Source organism: Ochotona curzoniae, unplaced genomic scaffold (assembly GCF_017591425.1).
Source record: "Ochotona curzoniae isolate NIBS_2020 unplaced genomic scaffold, NIBS_Ocur_1.0 contig_3520, whole genome shotgun sequence".
Classification (NCBI taxonomy): domain Eukaryota; kingdom Metazoa; phylum Chordata; class Mammalia; order Lagomorpha; family Ochotonidae; genus Ochotona; species Ochotona curzoniae.
In genome coordinates, this window is record NW_024465894.1 from 7,381,375 (window position 1) to 7,395,042 (window position 13,668).

At 49.3% G+C, this 13,668-nt stretch overlaps 1 protein-coding gene across 2 annotated transcripts in view; it reads right to left on the minus strand.

Moving 5' to 3' along the window:
- The window catches only part of HNF4A (hepatocyte nuclear factor 4 alpha), a 45,178-nt gene extending 32,547 nt beyond the window's left edge, over nt 1–12,631 (minus strand). For both annotated transcript variants that reach the window (XM_040981093.1, XM_040981092.1), the window contains exon 1: nt 12,579–12,631. In XM_040981093.1, coding sequence (XP_040837027.1) covers nt 12,579–12,627 — 49 coding nt within the window. In that variant the 5' untranslated portion in view covers nt 12,628–12,631. The remainder of the gene's footprint in view (nt 1–12,578) is intronic.
- Nucleotides 12,632–13,668: the final 1,037 nt, after the last annotated feature.

Sequence of the window (13,668 nt, forward strand, 5' to 3'; positions counted from 1 at the left end):
GCAGGGCCTCCCCAGAAACTCCCTTATCATCTCCGCCCCCCCCCGCCCCCCAAAAAAGAAAAAAAAAAAACCCAAACAAACAAAAAAACTCCACAACCCACACTCACAAAAAAACACAAAAACCCCATGACTGATCCCAAACAAACCTCTCTCCTTTCCCCCAACTCCACCCTCAAATCATGGGATTTAGGGTCAACACCACTGGGGGAAGACAGAAGGCTGGGCCCGTGAGTAAGTCTCACACAATTGTTTCCTGCACTATTGTTTCCTGTGTGCGCGTCTGATAAAATAAACACAAAGGCTGCTAGGCAGGGCTGGGGGTGAGAGCACCCCTGCAGAGACTTCTAGAAATGCCAGGAATGCTGGAGCCATGTAGGGACACCAAAGAAAACTGTGAGGTGGGCAGGAAACCCAGCCAGAGGTACTGGACCAGTGTACTCAGTAATGGACAATGCAGGTAAAGGTATTAGCCAGGAACGTGTTGGCTGCCGTGGTGCCCATGTGACCATGTGCCGCAGATGTCCTGCGAGCTGCAGCTGTCATCTTAAGGTTTCTACTAGTCATGTTAAAAAGTTGTAAAGCTCTAAAACAGGAGACTGCATTTCCAAATAATGAACTTCGCCAGCTCTTGGCAACCAGGGTCCCTAACTCAGGTGCCCTCAGTGTCTGGATGAATAACTGGCATGGGTAGCACAGACAGCCTCTCAGCAAGCTTTGCACTGCCCAGGGCAAGCACAATGGTTTGCATGCGTGAATCTGCTTGGTGTAGGGGCGCTACAGAAGAGTAAGAACTATGGCAAATTTAGCAACACAATATGACCTAAATTAGCTGCCTTGTAAATGTGGAAATCAGGGATGCTACAGCTTCCAACTTTTTCTTTTCTTTTCAAGAACCAGGAATTCGAAAATTTTAAATGTTAGCAGGCAATTCAAATTAAACACACACACACAACGAAAACCAAACCAACAAACCTGGGATGGGCTGGGTCTCAGCCTCTCGTGTGCTTTAAACCTTTGACCGTGTTTTATGGAGGAGGAAACTGAGATTCAGAGTGGTTAAATATTTCCTCATCTCACAGTATAGACCAAGCATGGGCACTCCAGGTTCCCTTTCCCGGTCACTTCAGCTGAGATGCTAGGGAGCGACATTGCTGGCTAGGTTCTACAGGGGGCTAGCGGGGAGCCAGGCTTTGTGCCGAGCCTACAGGGATGGCATCAGAAGGAGGCACAGCTTGGAGACGTGGGACACAGAACCAAGGTTCAGAAAGGTGGAAGGAATCAACCAGTATCACCCTGGGAGGCTGGGACTTGGGTCTGTACTTGATTGCCAGATTCTAAAAGCTTCCTTTTGTTGCACACCCTTCCATGCCACCAAGATAAACAACCCGAGACCAAGGAGGCTGGGCTACTCTGAAAGGCAGGAGCCTACAGGATAGCAACCTCCTGCAGCTCTGCCAAGCCATTACATAAAATCTTTTTTTAGGGGCTGGTGCTATGGTGCATCAGGTTGAACTGCTGCCTGTAATGCCGGCATTCCGCGTAAGCCAGTTCCCAACAGCCCCACTTCCAAATCAACTCCCTGCTAATGCATCTGGGAAGGCAGCAGGTGATGGCCCCAGTGTACAGATGGTTACTCCCCATGTGGGAGACTCCGATAAAGTGCCTGGCTCCTGGCTTCTGCCTGGTCCAAATCTGCTCTGTCTCTCCCTCTTTCTCTGTTTCTCCCACATATACGCATCCTCTCTGATACTCTGCCTTTCAAATAAATTGCTTTTTAAAAAGCAAAAATGCAATCTTTTTGAAAGCTTAATAACCACTGGGCTATCATGGGAAGGAACTAATAAGTAGAGGTGGGAAGATCCTGAGGGCCCTCTGCAGGTCAGGCTTGGAAGCGCAGTCTTCTAGCTCCTGGTGCTGGCCCTAGCAGGTGGCCCTGGGCGCCATGGGCCTCTGCTCCAGAGTGTGCCAAGGCCTCTTACAGCTCCTCTGGCTCTGCCCCGGGGAGCAGGGACATCCACTCCCTCCATGTCCTGCCTGCCACCTCCTCCACCTGGCCTCCCACCTGTTGGGATAACTTTTTGACCTGTTCCTTCACAGGCTGTGTGCGAGGTGTGGCTGCTGCCTGCACAGCGTGTCTCAGGCCATCCTGGGGCCTTGGCCGATCCCATAGCAGACGATCGTCAAACAGAGGCTGTCTGGGCAGAGGGAGGCCTGTTTACCCAGGGCAGGGCCCAGGCTGAGGCCGCAGCTTCCTCCCCACACCGCCGGCCCATCTAGCTGTGCCACACACTGACTGGACTGTCCCCCTCTGCATTTGCTTCTTCCAGAAATATGTACGGGGCACCTACTGCGTGCCAAGCACTGCTCCACCTGCTGGGAACAAGATGTCCATGCTTTCCACTCCAGGAGGCAGATGACGAGCAGAATTTCGGAGCCGAAGACAATAATGGGTTTGGTGGTGATAGAGCAGGCTGGGGCACAGACAAACTGAGGTATGGGTAGATTGGGGGGTGGTCCAGAAGGACGGCTCTGGGGGCAGGGTGGGGTGGGAGGAGAGGATATTTCAGCTGAGATCCAAGCTTTGGGAAGAAGTCAGCTGTGAAAATAACTGGGGGGAAGGAAGGATGCAAACGCCCTGGGGCGGGAGGATGGTGAAAAGGCCGGTGAGGCAGAAATGAAGTAAACAAAAGCAAGAAAGACACTTGCCCTTGCCCAGCTCTACATGCCTCCCAGCGCATGGAAGCAACTCCCATAGCTGTGTCAGCACTCCCGACTTCCCCGACCCACACTGTCTGCCACACCCCTGAGGAGCTCAGTATCCCACTGGTTGCTAATGTTCCTGTTTTAGACGTGATGTGCTTGCTCACTAGAAGCAGCCGCTGTCTAGATGGTTAGAAAATCTGTACCTGCAGGTTCTCTCTGCCAAGCCACAGCGCTAGTAGTGCTGTTTATTGTTTACAGCTGTGTGTGTGACACTCGAGGCCTTGGGATGCGTGATCTCAGTTAACCCCCATGATGGCACTCCCCATTGGCACCGGTCACCATGGTAACAACCCTGCCTACGTGTTTGCAGACTCATGCATCCACCTGCTGATCAGCAGAGGCCAGCAGAGCAGGCATTGACCCTGATTCCAGGAGAGGATAGAGTTGGGCAGTGCCTAAAATCCCACCCGCCTGCCAGCCAGGAAAGAAGGAGATGGGGTCCCTGGTCAGTTGTGTGAGGGAAGTTAACTCTCATCTTGCATTGGGGCTGGTTTGTTGTTACATCCACGGGTGGTTGTTACATCCACCTGTGCAGAGGCTACACTCGCAGCTGAGCTCAGCTTCTCCTGGGCTATGGGGTTTGGAAACAGCCGCTTCATTGCACTGGGCCTTGTTATGTCTCCTGAGAAATGGGTAGGATGGCAATGCCCACTCAAAGGAGCAGTTTTCATTAAAGTAGCTACTTTTCATGAAGTGCTTAGGACAGTGAGGACTAGATAAGTGATAACAGAATGGGGGCTGGGAAATGAACAAACCCAGAGCCAGACATGCACTTTCCGAAGCTGAATTCTGCGTCTGCACAGAAGACACTTGCCTTTGTCTTGGTGGTTTATCCCACACCTGCCCATGATGTGGACTCTATTCATCTGTAAATGTTGGCTTGACACTTTTCTTTCTCCAGAAGTTTTAAGTCACTTTAAAAAAATTTTAATCCATTTAAAAGGCAGAGATACAGAGAGAAAGAGACAGTGAAAGGTCCCTCAACTAGCTATTCACTCCCCAAATGCTCAAAGATCAGGGACGAGGCCAGGTCGAAGCCAGGAGCTATGAACCTAAGCCAGGTCTCCCGCCTGGCAGAGGGGCACTCACTCAGTGCTTGAGCCTTCACCTTCACCTCTGTGCATGTGAGCAGGAAGCTGGCACTGGGCACAAAGCTGGGAGATGAACCCAGCCAGCGTGCGATGGATGGGCTCCCATAAGGGAAACCACTGAGCCACACTCGCACGCAAGCCTGCACACTCACTTGTAAAGGATATTTTACATGAAGACTTTCATACGCTAGTTATGAATGCTTCTAACCACAATAAAACAGCTTCACAAATACGTAAAGTTGCTTGCTCACATACTTTCTGGAACCAGTTCCTCAGCACTGTGGGAACATCTACTGAAAAGTGTGCTATTTTTAAGCCTGTAAAGAACTCGGAGAACACTCTGTCCAGTGGCTTTTCAACCTTTGATCACGGCCCTCAGGAAGAAACATGTCCTGTTTCCCAAACTTCATATACAGTGGTAGCAAAGAGGGCAAGCAGACGCAGGCCAGGGCCAGGGTTGGCAGGGCCCCTCTGATGCCGTGGGACACCTATGGGCCTCCATTTCTTCCGCACCCCAAGGGTCACCCTGAAAATAAGTCACATGCATAAAGGCCCTAGGAAGTACTCCATAGATTTTTCTCTGCTATCACAACCACAAGCACATATTCATGAACATTAAAAAACCACACATAAGTTGCACACCCATACCTTTTCCTAAATGGAAAACACCATCATATATTTTTCTGTTTTACATTATTCTTGTGTAAAACTATTTCATCTTCATGAAATTTCACAGAACTTTACAACCTCCTCTGCGTTGAACGTTAAGATACTTCAAGTTAAAATGTTTGTTTTTTTCTAAGTGATACATTTTTATTTAATGGGAAGAAATGTCTCATGAAATGGGCTGGCAGCTCATAGCCACCACACCGAATAACGCCTATGTATTGTCCATCAGAGCTTCCTCTGCCGAGTTTTGCGACTCATGTTGGCCCTGTGATGTCTATGACCCCAGGGGAGCTTGTAGTTATGACTCCTACATCTTTTGACACAAAATGATGTGACATTTGCAAAACGATATGTGGAATTTACTTTTGATTGGTAATCAAAAATGCAACATCTGAACATCTTTGTGAACAGACAAGAAAACAGGAGGAAACGGTAGATGAGGTGGACAGCCAGCGTGTTGAAGTGCATTGCCAGCCCGTGGGGCCTGCATGTTAACAGACTTCAGATTTCTAATGAGGATTGGTGAATTATATTCCAGGAATACCATGTCTGCTTAAGAACAAACATTTGGGCTTCAGGGGCTTTTTTTTTTAAAATAGCATCCAATGCTCAAAAGCAAAGGTTAGCCAACTTCAGCCCTGGACCAGCTCTGGCCACCCGCCCATGTGGGTGAGGGAGGCTGTGTGGACCACAGTCATGTTTGCCCATCTGCTTGGGGACTGTGCCTACTTTTGTGCCATAACCATGCATCTGAGAAGCTACCATGAACCCTTCTGGCTTGCAGAAACCAAAAATATTTGCTGTCTAGTCTTGCACAGAAAAAAAAAAAGTCAACCTCAGTTCTAGAGTTACAGCTCAACCCTTCTGGTACAGTAAGTCTGCTTCTATTTGTATGTGATTTTGTTACTTGTAAGTCCAGTGAACTTTAACAAGGGCCTTTCCTTCAACATTTTACTGTGCAAAGCTGAAAGACAAACACAGGGAACACTAAGGTATGCTTTCCCCATAATGCCACTTGTCTGGAACATTCTGACACATTTGCTTAATTGCTATCTCTATATCTATATACTTCTTAAGTAAAACATCTGATCTAAAAAATTACATTTTGTGTTAGTCACACATATTTGGGGTATGTGTGTGTGTGCATGTGTGTATGTGTGTGCAAGCCCATAACAGAACTGGTCAGTGGGGCCCAGTACAATAGCCTAGTGGGTAAATCCTCTCCTTGCATCTGCTGGGATCCCATATGGGCACCGGTTCATGTCCTGGCTGTTCTACTTCCCATCCAGTTCCCTGTTTGCAACCCAAGGCCTTGGGACCCTGTGCCTGTGTGGGAGACCCAGAAGAAGTGCCTGGCTCCTGGCTTCAGATTGGCTCAGTTACAGCTTTTGTGGCCGCTTGGGGAGTAAACTAAAGAATGGAACATCTTTCTCTCTGTATTTCCTTTCTTTGTATATCTGCCTTTATAATAATAATAATAAGAAGAAGAAGAAGAAGAAGTCAACTGTGCCAGCAATACATGTTCTTCCCATAGTGTGGAGCTATTTCTTATAAACAGCTCCTCAAGTGAAGGACTACATATCCCAGACTCCTTTGCCTTTGGTTGGAGTCATGTGACTAGTTCTCACCAATGGAATATAAGCAGAAATGTTAGGCATCACGTTGGGCGGCACTACTTCTAGGCTCCCTAGAAGACTCAATGATAGATGTAAACAAACTTTTACCTTGCATCTGGGGCTTGCTGACTAAATTAGCTAGTAGTCCCCAAACTAACATAACCCAATAAATCTCGTGTTCCACTATGATACGGATTTGCAACACATTGGGGTCGTGCTCTGGTTTTCTAAATGCTTGGCAGCCATGGAGGCTTTTTATAAAATATTTCATTCAGAAGATGAGGAGCTTCTCTGTCTAAGCCAGAGGTTGCAGGTTTGGGGGAGACCAAGAGCTGGGTCCATTCACACAACTCTTTCCCCACCTCCAAGTGGACCCTGACACTGCTTCCCCACCTCCCAGGTCTCGGCACACCAGCTTCTCCAAAGAAGACCTGGAGAGACAGCAGGGGGTGGTTTGAAGGGGGCCTTGAACGCAAGGTTCCAGCCAGGGTAGCTAGCTGTGTCTTTCCTCATGTCCATGCCTCCCACTCCTCTCTGAGAAGCTGCAGCGGCTGACGACACCCAGGAACCAGCCCCGAAGAGAGTGGACAGGTTTCACGCAGCACCTGGAGCCTGGGAGCCTCGCCCTTACGTCCAGCCAGCCTCCTCTGGGACCAGTTCCTGACCTTCACTCGTTTCTGTTACTCTGTCACAGCTCGGCAGCAGGTGCACACTGTACAGACATCATTAAAACAATAGCTCAAATGCACATGGGACTTTCTACATGCCAGATGCTCAGTGCTTTACAAATACTCCCCATCTTGAATTCTCACAGCGCCCTACAAAGCAGAAGGCATTGTGATCTCCCCCATTTGACAGATGAAGAAGTTGAGATACAGATGATTAAATAGCTCAAGGTCGCACAGCTACACAGGGACCATTTGAACCCAAAGAGCCTGACTCTACATGCTATGCTGCACAGCCCCTCAGATGCTGCTATGAGGAGTAACAAGCTTAGCTGGATGATGGTTCGGGGGCTAGATTTTTTAAAAAGCTTTATTTATTTTTATTGGAAAGGTGGATATACAGAGAGGAGGAGAGAGAGTGGCGAAGATCTTTTGCCCTATGGTTCACTCCCCAAGCGGCCATAACAGCTGGAGCTGAGTCAATCCGAAGCTAGGAACCTCTTCCGGGTCTCCCACATGGGTGCAGGGACCCAAGGCGTTGGGCTGTCCCCGACTGCTTTCCCAGGCCACAAGCAGGGAGCTGGATGGGAAGTGGAGCCGCCGGGATCAGAACTGGCGCCCATATAGGATCCCAGCGTGTTCAAGGCGAGGACTTTAACAGCTACGCTATCACACAGGGCCCTCCTTTATTTTTCAAGTAAGTATAAAGTAGCCCAAACCCTGCCCATATTACATAGAAGGGACTTGAAGGGAAACAGTTGTCTTTTCTTCTCACAGGCCGACACTTATACCAGAGGTCTGGGAATCAGAAACAATGAAAATCCACAGGTCTGCCCTTGAAACAGCTAGTGTCTTTAGGAACAAAAGAAATCATTCACAGAACAGTGCAAAAAGTCCCAGATCCTTTTGGGAAAACATGGCGTTAACGACAGAGCAGTGTAGGATTGGAGCCGTTTGTGGCCCGAGCCAGGTCCTGCACATGCTGGTCTTCCACTCCTGCTCCCTTCCTCTTTCCCTGGCTGACTCTGCCAACCCTTCAGATTCCAGCTTAGATGTCAGCCCGCTCCAGAGTCAAGAGCCCTGACCCCCGTCCTTCTACTAAATCCCATTGCTACAGTTCCTGGTCTGTCGACATTACAACACAAGGTCTTTGGCTGCTGCTGGCTGCTTTGTGCCCTCCCAGACGGGCACTACAGAAAATTGAAGCCACTTCTCCTGTTCTAGACTCCGCTGGTGCCTAGAGGAATGGCTTGCACATCACGAACCCCTAGTGGGCATGTGGTGAAGAAAACAAACACACAAAGTGTGAATTAATTAATGCAGGAGATATCCAACTGGAGACAGGATGCGCTCTGGGTACCATTTTCTGCCTTTACTAAATAGAACCAAGTGAAAAATGGGTTTCCGTTCTGTAGATGACCTGGATATACATTTTTGGGGCTCACCCCAGGAGTTCTGATTCCCCAGGCCGGCAATGGAGCCCTGAAGTATGATGGCTTAAGAACATTTACCTCAGGGATCAGCACTCTGACTCAATGGGGTAAGCCATGGCCTATGATACCAACATCCTATATGGGCTCTGGTTCGAGTCCCAGCTGCTCTACTTCCAATCCTGTTCCCTGATGATTAATGTACTTGGGAAAAGCAGCACCAGGTGGCCCAAGTCATTGGACTCCTGTATGCAGGTGGGAAACCTGGATGAAGTTTGTGGCTCTTGGTTCCAGCTTTGCCCAGCCCTCACTGTTGTGGCCATTTGGGGAAGTGAGCTAGCTAATGGAAAATCTCTCTCATTGTAACTCTGCCTTTCAAATAAATAAGTAAATCTTAAGAACAAACAAACAAACATAGGTGTGACTAGGTTTGTGTTCTGTTGGAACCCCAGGAACTGAAATTTGCCTTGAGGTAAGTCAAGAGATAATGTAGAGAAAAAAGGCTCCTGGAGTGGCAGAGGCTATATTTGAGGGAACACAGGTGGGGACAGCTGTAATCTTCAGGGAACACAGTCCCAGCTGACCAGCATCTGGAGTCTGAGCCAGCTTTGGGATGCCACACGTCACAGAAACAGAACCTGCTGTGATTTACAGCATGTCTCCCCGTCACGAGCTCATGGAGTCCTCCCAAGGCCAACATTTGCTTGGTGGCAAAAGCACCTGGGAAGCAGACAGCTGAGGCAAAGGGCCCAGCCTCACACTGCCTTAAGCTGGAGAGCTGCTTAGCCACATGCCCAACAGCAGCCTCTGACTGGCTTGAGGCAGAAGATACTGATGTCCCACACCTGGGGGACATTAGGCTCTTTTGGCACCTAGAGACGGACATGCTGCCTGATGAAGCAGTGCCAAGCAGTGGCCAAGCCCTGGGCACTTGAAGGTGCTGCTACGTCAAGTCTTCTCAACTCATCCCATCCCATCCATCCGTATTTTCATCTGTCTACTCAACCATCACAGCTATACATCCATCTACCCCTTAATCATCCATACCCCTTTCCAGCTACTTGTCCATCCATTTATCACATATATTCATGTATGTCACTACCTATCCCAACTATCTGCCTACCTACCCACTCATTATCCTCCAAATTCACCAAGTTACCCATCATTCGTTAATCTACCCATTTTCCCAGTTACCCATTTCTCCCTTTTGTCTCATCCATCCATCTTTTACCTGTTCTAGCTGTCCGTCATTCATTCAGCTACCCACCCATCTACCCATCCATGCATCTGTCCATCAATCCATCTACTCATATACCTGACCACCTACACACTCATTCACTCATTCATATTCCCTTTCATTCCTCCACTCAGTTAACCTCTAAAAAGTCCCCAGGCCCTTTGGAAACATGAATCATAAAAAAATTCAAAAGAAATACAGATATCTTCCTGAAAGGCAGTTTATCAAAAGGCCAAAGCAAATAAGCAAAGAAAACTTGTGGAGAAGAAAGAACAGATATGGAAATAATAAAACTGGGAGTCAAGTTAGCACACAGACATGTGTACCACAGCATCACATCTTTACATTGTTCCAGGGCAGCCCTGAATCTCACCCTGAGCTGCATCTTCACACCCACAGCAAACACTGCATCATGAAAGTAACAGCCTACTCAAATGTGGCCACACTGACCCACAGCGATTCCTGACCCTGTGTTTGTATGTCCCAGAGTCCATTTGGCTGTCTGGAGACATTTTGGTTGGCATCTCTAATGGGGAGATATGGCACTGGTTTCCAATGAGCAGAAGCCAAGAGGGCACCCCCAACCCCAGGGAACTCTCTAAGCCTGAGGACAACAGTACTGAGATGGAGAAGCCCATAGAACATCTCTTGGTTGGGGCAGTCATGGGCCAACCCCAAGAGAAGAGCACCACCAGGCTAGGCCAGCCTTTGCTTTCCTATGTCCTTCTACTGGGCATGAGATTCCCCCGGTGTCTGAATTGGGCAAGTCTGCTGCAAGGTTTCTGGGGGAAATTTGCCTGGTGATGAAAGAAACAAGTATATTGAGGAAACTTCTCCCTCTGATCCCTCCAGCTATAGACACTCAAATGTTGACATGACACCAGGAGCTGGGACAGCCACCTTGGGTCTGCCATGGGACAAACACAAGGACCAGAAGCCACACATGGAGGAAGGCTGAGGGACCAGATGGGAAGATCCTGAAATGTAAAAATGTTTTTCAAAACCTTCCACCTCCTCCATGTATTCACCCCTCAATGCTTAGTGAATGTTTTTGTGCCAGTCCCTGTGTGAGACAAACAAGGCAGAATAAGCCACTGACACTCCAGACCTCATGCAGTGTGTCTTCTGGGAAAGATGCAGAGCATCACAGTTCACACCAGCAACTACCCGATCAAGGGAATGAGGAAAACCACGGAGAAAATCGAGGGTGCCAGACAAGCTCTGAAGTCCTGGGATGGGTCAACTCCATCTATCCATCCATTCATCGTTCTGCCATCCGTTCTCCTATCCATCCTTTCATCCACCATCCATCCCTCTATCCTCCCTTCCATCTGTCTGTCCATCCCAGTAAATATTTGCTGAATACTTGCTATATGAAGTGTACTACATAGGAGCCAGGATGAAGGAACAGGAGGACATCCAATACGTTATATAGACCTGGGAGACAATATTGGTTGTCAGGTTATATTCTAATTCCTTGATCCTTTAGGAAGGTTTCCAATGGGTTTTTGTTTAACCCTAGCCTGGGCTTATAACATGGGCTGTCCTTCCCCAAAACTTACTCTCAGGTGCCTGATGGAGACAAATTCAACCTCATCCAACCATAAAGACTGTGGTATGACCTGCCCTTTAACTATGCTAACTCCCCCCTCCCCAGTCAGCCTGACCCTGATATTAGCTCTACTTGACAGATGAGGAAATATGTTCAGAGCGGGGATGTGTCTGGTCCAAGGTGACACAGCTGATGAGGGATGTGGGTCCCCAGGCCCTTTAGGCTTTCAGCCTTGGCTACTTCCATTGCATCCCATACTCTTGCTTGATGGTTGCTCGAAGCCAAGCAGATCTCTGCAGCAGAGAGAGCAACCAGCTCCTGATTCTGTCCTACCCAGGCCATCTGTGTACAGCTAACAATGATGTTTAGCAATATTTATTGAGTCCTTAATCCTAAGGTTTATCCCCTTTCATTCATTCCAGAAATCATGGAGGTACAGAAGCACCAAATAACTTGATTCAAATCAGGGAACCTGAGCCAGGCCCAGCTGAATTCCAGAGAGCAAACTCTGTGCCTGCGTCTATGACCCAAACAAGACTATAAACATCACCCAAGTTTTAAGAACTCCAAACTGCAGTCCCCATCTCCTCCTGCCTTGCCAATAAAGTCACATGAACATTCTCTTGAATCTCCTTCCTAACAAACAGAATTGTCACGTTTCTTGGGGTGATCCCACTCCCACGGAATATTCCATGCAATTCAAATGTGTGTGTGCACGAAGATACCTCGATCTTCTCCATCCGTCCTGCTAGCAGGACCTCCCACTCACTGCTAGCCGCTTGTGCTGTGTGCAGCTCATGGGTCCTACCCTGTTGGCATGCAGGTTGAATGCACTGCCTCTTGAGGATGCCTTGCCCTGGGCTGACCCCACTCCCTCTACTGGCGGCCCATTAGCAACTTTCAGGTTGGAGGCGACCTCAAACCATAAAACTAGAGTGCTCTCCAGTCAGGAGGGGATTGCCTGTCCTGGTCTTGTCTCCAAGTCCCACACAGCCAGCACAAGGGCACTGTCATTTTACTACATCCCACCACAGAACCGCACTGCAGGTCTCTGCCCCAGGTCATTTACCCAGCACCAATGAGGTTGGAGGACAGGGGATTTGGACTGCTCTGGGAGTCTCCCGCTGTCTTTCCTGGATCCTATCTGCAGCTTGCCCATGCCCTGGCGAGATGACTTCGGCCCAAGGAGGCTCTCTGCAGCCCTCACTTTGCCTGCAGCAAGCAGACAGATACACTCGGACCCCCACCCTGCCTGGAATCTTGCAGACTTCCTGGGACACATTCTCAAGAAAGCCTCCAGGCAGCCAACAGGAGCCAAGCCCTTGCCCAAGGGACTCCTGTGGCCTCTCCCAGCACCAAATCAGCCATGATGCAGTGAAGAGCAGAGCAGGCAGGACTGTCACAGGCCACCACAGGACCTCCTGCTTCTCCAGAGGCATGCAAGGCTCTCGGGCCCACCAACAGCACAACCTAGGGCTGGTTTCTGACCTCCCAGTTGGACTGCGATCCCACCATATCCAGTCCTCCCCCAGCCATGGCTGCTGGCCCCACTCACCATAGCGACTCTCCACGGGGGCCCCGAGGGGTTCATTCACACTGACCATGGCCAAGCTGAAGTCCAGTGAGCGTGGAAGAACCGAGGGCCCACACACAGTGGCAACGCAGCCGCCCGCAGCCAGTTCACCAGGAAGGCCGAGAGCCCAGCCAGCTGCCACCGCCCGGTTATCTTATTGATTCTTCTAATCACCCAAGGTGGGTGGATACGTTAAAGAGTAACCAGTCACTTAGGGAACCTGCGACTGGGGACGGTGGCTATCGCCATGGCAACAGCACCCTGGCCAGGCCTGAGGTCCATTCAGGTCCTGGTCCTGCACTCAGAAGTTCAGGGCAGCCAGAGTCAGAAGTAAGAGACACGACCCCCCAACTTGAGCGAGAGATCCTAGCAGGAGAGTTGTGGAGGCAACAGTCCCAGCTGGGTTGGGTTTTATGGCTGTAGACCATGGGCGTGGCCTGATGCAGGAAGCTGGGACTCCAAAGGAGGGTGGAGGAGCACAGGAGGGTGAAGCCCTGAATTTATGAGACCTACTGGATGCAGGGAGCTGCATGCAGGTATTGCTGTGTTTGGATTAAACTTTGAGAAAAAGGAATTGAGGCACACAGAGAGGTCCCTGGCCCGAGTCTCCCAGTGGCGATCCAAGGGAATAGGGATTACAACCCCATTCTCCCCTTCCATCTCGTGAGACTGGAACATCTACTACAGGCCAGGCCCTGTGCTAGACAAACTCCATGACAGAAAAATAGAACATGGAAGACACAATGCAACATGCATCTCCACTTCCAAACAAAAGATGGACTTCCAACGAAAGTGTTGGACATATCTAGGCAATAGGATGTTGGACTGTCTGACATTGTCTGTACCAGTATTGTTGGAAAATTAAAAAAAAAAAAAGAAAAGAAAAGAAAAGAAAAGAAAAGAAAATGAACATGGCAGACACAGGCCTGTCCCTGGCTGCTTGCAAACTAACAGCAGAGGAGACGAGCCTGTGTCACATAGTCCTCGCTGGGGACTGTGAGAGTTGGGGGCACACATTTTGAATGGAGCCTGCCATGCCAGTCTGCACCCTGGTTTCCAGAAGCAGAATCCC